At 39.8% G+C, this 4,830-nt stretch overlaps 1 protein-coding gene across 1 annotated transcript in view; it reads right to left on the bottom strand.

The window, feature by feature from the left end:
* The window catches only part of LOC103144802 (desumoylating isopeptidase 2-like), a 7,862-nt gene extending 4,255 nt beyond the window's left edge, over positions 1-3,607 (bottom strand). The window contains exons 1-4 of the mRNA XM_016676247.1: positions 3,593-3,607; positions 3,367-3,508; positions 2,276-2,369; positions 2,059-2,200 (exon numbers count right to left, since the gene is read on the bottom strand). Of these exons, the coding sequence (XP_016531733.1) occupies positions 2,059-2,200; positions 2,276-2,369; positions 3,367-3,508; positions 3,593-3,607 (393 nt within the window). The remainder of the gene's footprint in view (positions 1-2,058; positions 2,201-2,275; positions 2,370-3,366; positions 3,509-3,592) is intronic.
* Positions 3,608-4,830: the final 1,223 nt, after the last annotated feature.

The raw sequence follows: 4,830 nt of genomic DNA, 5'->3' as shown, positions 1-4,830 counted from the left end.
TTGCGGGGTTTCCTGTAACGGCAAGTTGTTTCTCCGCCATTAGCACATTTAGCAGCGAGTACATGTGGAGGATTGACAGCGCTTAGACCCTCCTCTTGGCTCTGATTGGTTGTTTCTATTTAGCACTGGGAACACTGGAAGAAGGCAGAGGCCAAATTATTTGTCTCATACCATACAGTCACGACATAGTGACAGTTTCAACAAACATGTAAAAAAAGTATTGTTTTATAAAATACTGCATCTTTAATGATTACACATCTTGTTACATTACAACCACAATGTGACAGACTAACACAGAGTAGCATATATATAATTCTGACATTTTCTCAATCTGATAAAACAAAGGATGTCTTTGAATAGCAATTTTCAAGTTGCTATTCAAAGGATTTAGATCTAGACTCTGACTAGGTCATTCCAAGACAAAATTATGTCAACACCTGAACCGTTCCATTGTAGCTTTGGTTGTATTTTTAGGAACACTGGCCTGACAAAAGGTGAAACTTCGCCTAAGCTTCTGGTCATTTGTCGCAGACTTTCCGTCTAACTGCCCTGCATCAGCTCCATTCGTCTCCCTCATCAACCCTGACCAGTTTCCTTGTTTCACAGAATGATGCAAACGCCACCATTCATTACTGGAACGGTGTGTTCAGGGGACAGAAGAGGAGAGGACATAAATTTCACCACTACTGGTTTTTAAAAACTGCTCCCAAATTTTTCTGCAAGCTCAACTAATGTATAGCTCTCCAACAACGAAACCCGGACAGGTTCCCGCATTGCACATTCAACAAGTTAAGAGTTTCCATGGCGACAGGATGAGCCTCAATATAGCGCAGATGCCTGGCTGTAACTACAGAAGCTCCAGAGATGGCAGGTTCTGTCGAGGCTGTTCTGTCCGGGCGCCACCCAGTGCAGGGCGAAGGAGGAGGAGTTTATCAACTACATAGCTTTGGAGCACAAAGGGCTTATCCATCCATCCGTCCGTCCGTCCGTCCGTCTGTCCGTCCATTTTTTTACACCATGATCCCATTGGGGCAGGGAGGGGTGCTGGTGTCTATCTCCAGCTGTCAATGGGCGAGAGGTGGGGTACACCCTGGACAGGTCGCCAGTCCATCACAGGGCAAGACAAAGGGCTTCGTCACATGAAAACACACAAGTACAGGATCTGTGCAGATGACAGTGACGGTGCATGAAGGCAGGAATCCTGTAATGTCTTTCAAAGAGACGGGCTGAACTCTGCTCTTTATATCTGTGGAGTTTTATTTATACAGTGACATTTGTCTCCACGGAGTCACTTTAACTGTGAAATGATGAGCTTGGGGTAGAAACGATTAATTGCTGTTAATCGATTACTGAGGTAACTGTCAACTAATTTAGCAATCGATTAGTCGTCAACTGGAGCATAGAGACTCAGACACGATGTCATTTGCTGAAAAAATAAAACATGTTCACACAGGTAATTAGGCTAAAACTGTACAAAAATATATACATTTTGCATTTAACATAAAAATTTGTCTGAAAATAGATTTCAAGAATAAATTCCTCAAGTTGCATAGTTTTAGCTTCACTCGGTTCAGATTTACCAAAGGAATGCTTACCTACAGCATTTTAGGCAATAAAATGTTTATTTTCTTATTTGAAAAAAGGAATTTAATGATTTGCTTATTTGCATTTTTAAGTTTATTTCTAATATAGTGTGAAAAAGGATGATGTGGTTAAATGAAAAATTTGTGGGAGGTGCCACGTTTTTTTTTTGTCTCATTAATCGTTTACTGTCAGAATAATCGATTACCAAAAATAATCGTTAGTTGCAGCCCTAACAACTAACGATCTTTCTTTGCACAAAAAGCACAAACTTGTTCTGTTTTGTGTTGTGTAGCATATGCATTTTGCTTCCGTCTTTATTTGTTTGCTTCTTTTCTAAAAAAAAAAAAAAAAAAAAAGGCCTTTGTGTACAGAGAGAACGCAATACAGAAAACATGCAGTACATGGTATTTTTACGACGTCTCTCCTGTGTTGCTTCGCAGCATTTTGGGAGGAAAAGCGTTACATCAGACTGACCTCAGACAGCGAGGAGGAGAAGTGGTTGCAGTTTTTGTGCATTAGGTGGTAGGCGTTCCCTTTGAACTCTTTACCGAGCTCCTCCATTATTTTATCTATGTCCTCCTCTGTGAAGTCCGTGGTGCCCAAAACAATGGCCTCCCTGTTTGAAATAGATAAACAGTGTGGCGTCAGAGCGCGCGCACTCCGACGTGCTGAAATAAGGAGGCGCGCTTACTTGAATTTGAAGGTCTCTCCCAGCTCCGCAGCGTTACCGGGGTTGATTTCAAAGATGCCGCTGAAAGGGTAGGGGTGACCGCCGTACGCGAACTCTGCGGGGCAGAGGAAGAAGATGCAAAATACAGATTAGACGTTGCCCTCCAAAAGAAGAAGAAGAAGAAAAAGGACCCCCGCTTCTGTAATTACAGAGAAGAGAGCGATTAATCATGGATGTTGTAATTAAATAATTTGGGCTGGCTTGAATGCAGGGCTCTAATCCTTATCATTAGAGCACAGAGAGTAGAGAGCAACAGCAAACTACAGAGCCTATGTTATATCTTCACTGTCACCAGGGGTGTATTTACCAGGATGTGGGGCCCTGGGCTGCACCCAGCTTTGGTGCCCAATCCACAAAGGAAGAATTCTTTCATTAATATCAATTAAAGTACATTAATTGGTAGTCCTACTAGAATACATCAGTAAGTATGAACTGATGCTTAATAGCTAATAAATCCATATTATTCCTAAATAATTCAACATTAATTTTGTAATTTTCAAATACTTGAATATTGATATAAAAAAATACAACTCACATGATTTGGGCCTATAAAGTACAATGTTTGAAAAAGTAAGCATTCATTAAATAAAAAAAGAGAATAAATAAAATAAAAGTCTTTGCTTCTCTCAAAAAAATGGCGCCCTGGTCTACTGCTCCTGTAAACCCTTTCTAAAGTCAGACCCCAGACTGTCACCATATTTCTCAGTGCGCAGAGCCAATATGTCCAGTTCCAAGGGCATACTGGATTTCCAGAGATCAAGTTTCACCAGGGATCCTGCCCCTCTATTTCAGTCCACACACACACACACGCGCACACACACGCACACACATAAACACAGAGTGAGTCAGTGGTGACTCAACCAAGAGAAACGGGGTCATGCTATTCGGAGTACAATTCCATATTCCATTTTTTTTTCTCCAAACTTCATCTCCATTGCACAAATCTCACTATACGCCCGTCACCGAGCGCAGCTCCGTGTCGTCTCAGGGCCATCCTCGACTCGGGGACACGTAATGGGATTTCACAGACATCAAGACGGTCCTCGTCTTACCTCTGCCATAAATCTCGATGCCTGAGTGGAAGACTCCAATGCCCAGATTGGAGGTGTATTCGTTTATCCAGTACTGCGGAGAAAACAAGGAGAGAAAGACGGAGTCAGGGAGCAGAAGCTGTGCGGCAGCTCGACAGACATGCTCTCATCCTGTCACCTTAAATAATGCAGAAAAAGCACAGGCGGGATATACCAGCTCCTAAATCAAAACCCCACAACGCCTGACAGTAGCAGCGGCCATTTACGGCACAGATTAAATAAGAGAAATGGTTCGAGTCAACTGTGTAGACTCACATTTTTGGAAGATACTCCTTCTTTGTATTGTCACAACAATACGAAGAAGGTCAAAACAATGTGGTTGAGATAAATGTTTTAGCACGTTTTAACTTAAGCCTCCTAGTTATGAATTAGTTTATCCTAGAATAGTTCATTTAAAGACCTGTACTTAAGGATTATTGGTGCCTTCTTATATATGTTATGTTGAAATATTTGTGTTACACAATAATGTTAGAGGTAATAGTGTTACTAAACTAAGCTTTCTTTAGATTCAATTGAATGGTCGATTGACATTTCCTAAACATTTAAGTATAGATAGCTATAAACTTTAGCCAACTTTTGATTCTAGACAGAACTGTTCATCTTGATTTTGGAATTAACATTGAAAAGTGCAGCTAATACCCATTAAAAAAACCAGTTAGAAAATAGGATTTGGATATTAAAACTATTTTTTGTGATCTAGACTTCAGAAGAATAATACATTTTTACTTCTTCAGATTCATAAACATTCTATGACAGCACACCTGGCCCTCTGCAACAGCCCTAATCTGGATTAGCAGACTCCTGCTCCACATAGCACACCTGGCCCGTCCACTTCCCTCCCCAGCAACCAGGGCAACTTCCAGCAACATCATTCCAACAAAGTCTGCAGCTGGATGACACAACGGAAGAGCAGGACTTCACTAGTTTATAAAACCTGGTGATTTGCTAAACTGCAAGCGTACCACTCTCTCAAATTTTCTTTCTCATTACGATTCTGTTACCTTAGTGTTTTCAATATTACAGCTATATTATGTGCCACTACACTTTTTTTTCACTTCCATTATATCAAATCTTTGCAACAACTTCAGACCTATACACAAGTATAAAGTTTTTCAAATTTTTAAGGTCTTTTCTGTTTTGATCCCCTTTTTGTAAAAAAAAAAAAGCTAACTTTTTCTTAAGGGGGAAACACAAAATATGCAATATTTTCCTAAAATAAACAAAAAAGTGGAATATTTTGGATGTAGGTGTTACAGCATTGGTTAATGTAAAAAACAAAAGCTAGCAACAGCACTGATTTTGATGCATTACTATTCCTGGAGCAATGAGTTAAAATAAATAAATAAATAAAAAAGCATACACATTTTTACCTTTAGGTCCTACATTTGTATTTATTCTAAAATTGTAATAAAAAAATATTTTTTT

Source organism: Poecilia formosa, unplaced genomic scaffold (genome assembly GCF_000485575.1).
Source record: "Poecilia formosa unplaced genomic scaffold, Poecilia_formosa-5.1.2 Scaffold131, whole genome shotgun sequence".
NCBI classification, from domain to species: domain Eukaryota; kingdom Metazoa; phylum Chordata; class Actinopteri; order Cyprinodontiformes; family Poeciliidae; genus Poecilia; species Poecilia formosa.
The sequence above is the reverse complement of the archived record's forward strand: the minus strand, read 5'-3'. Positions and strand labels throughout refer to the sequence as shown.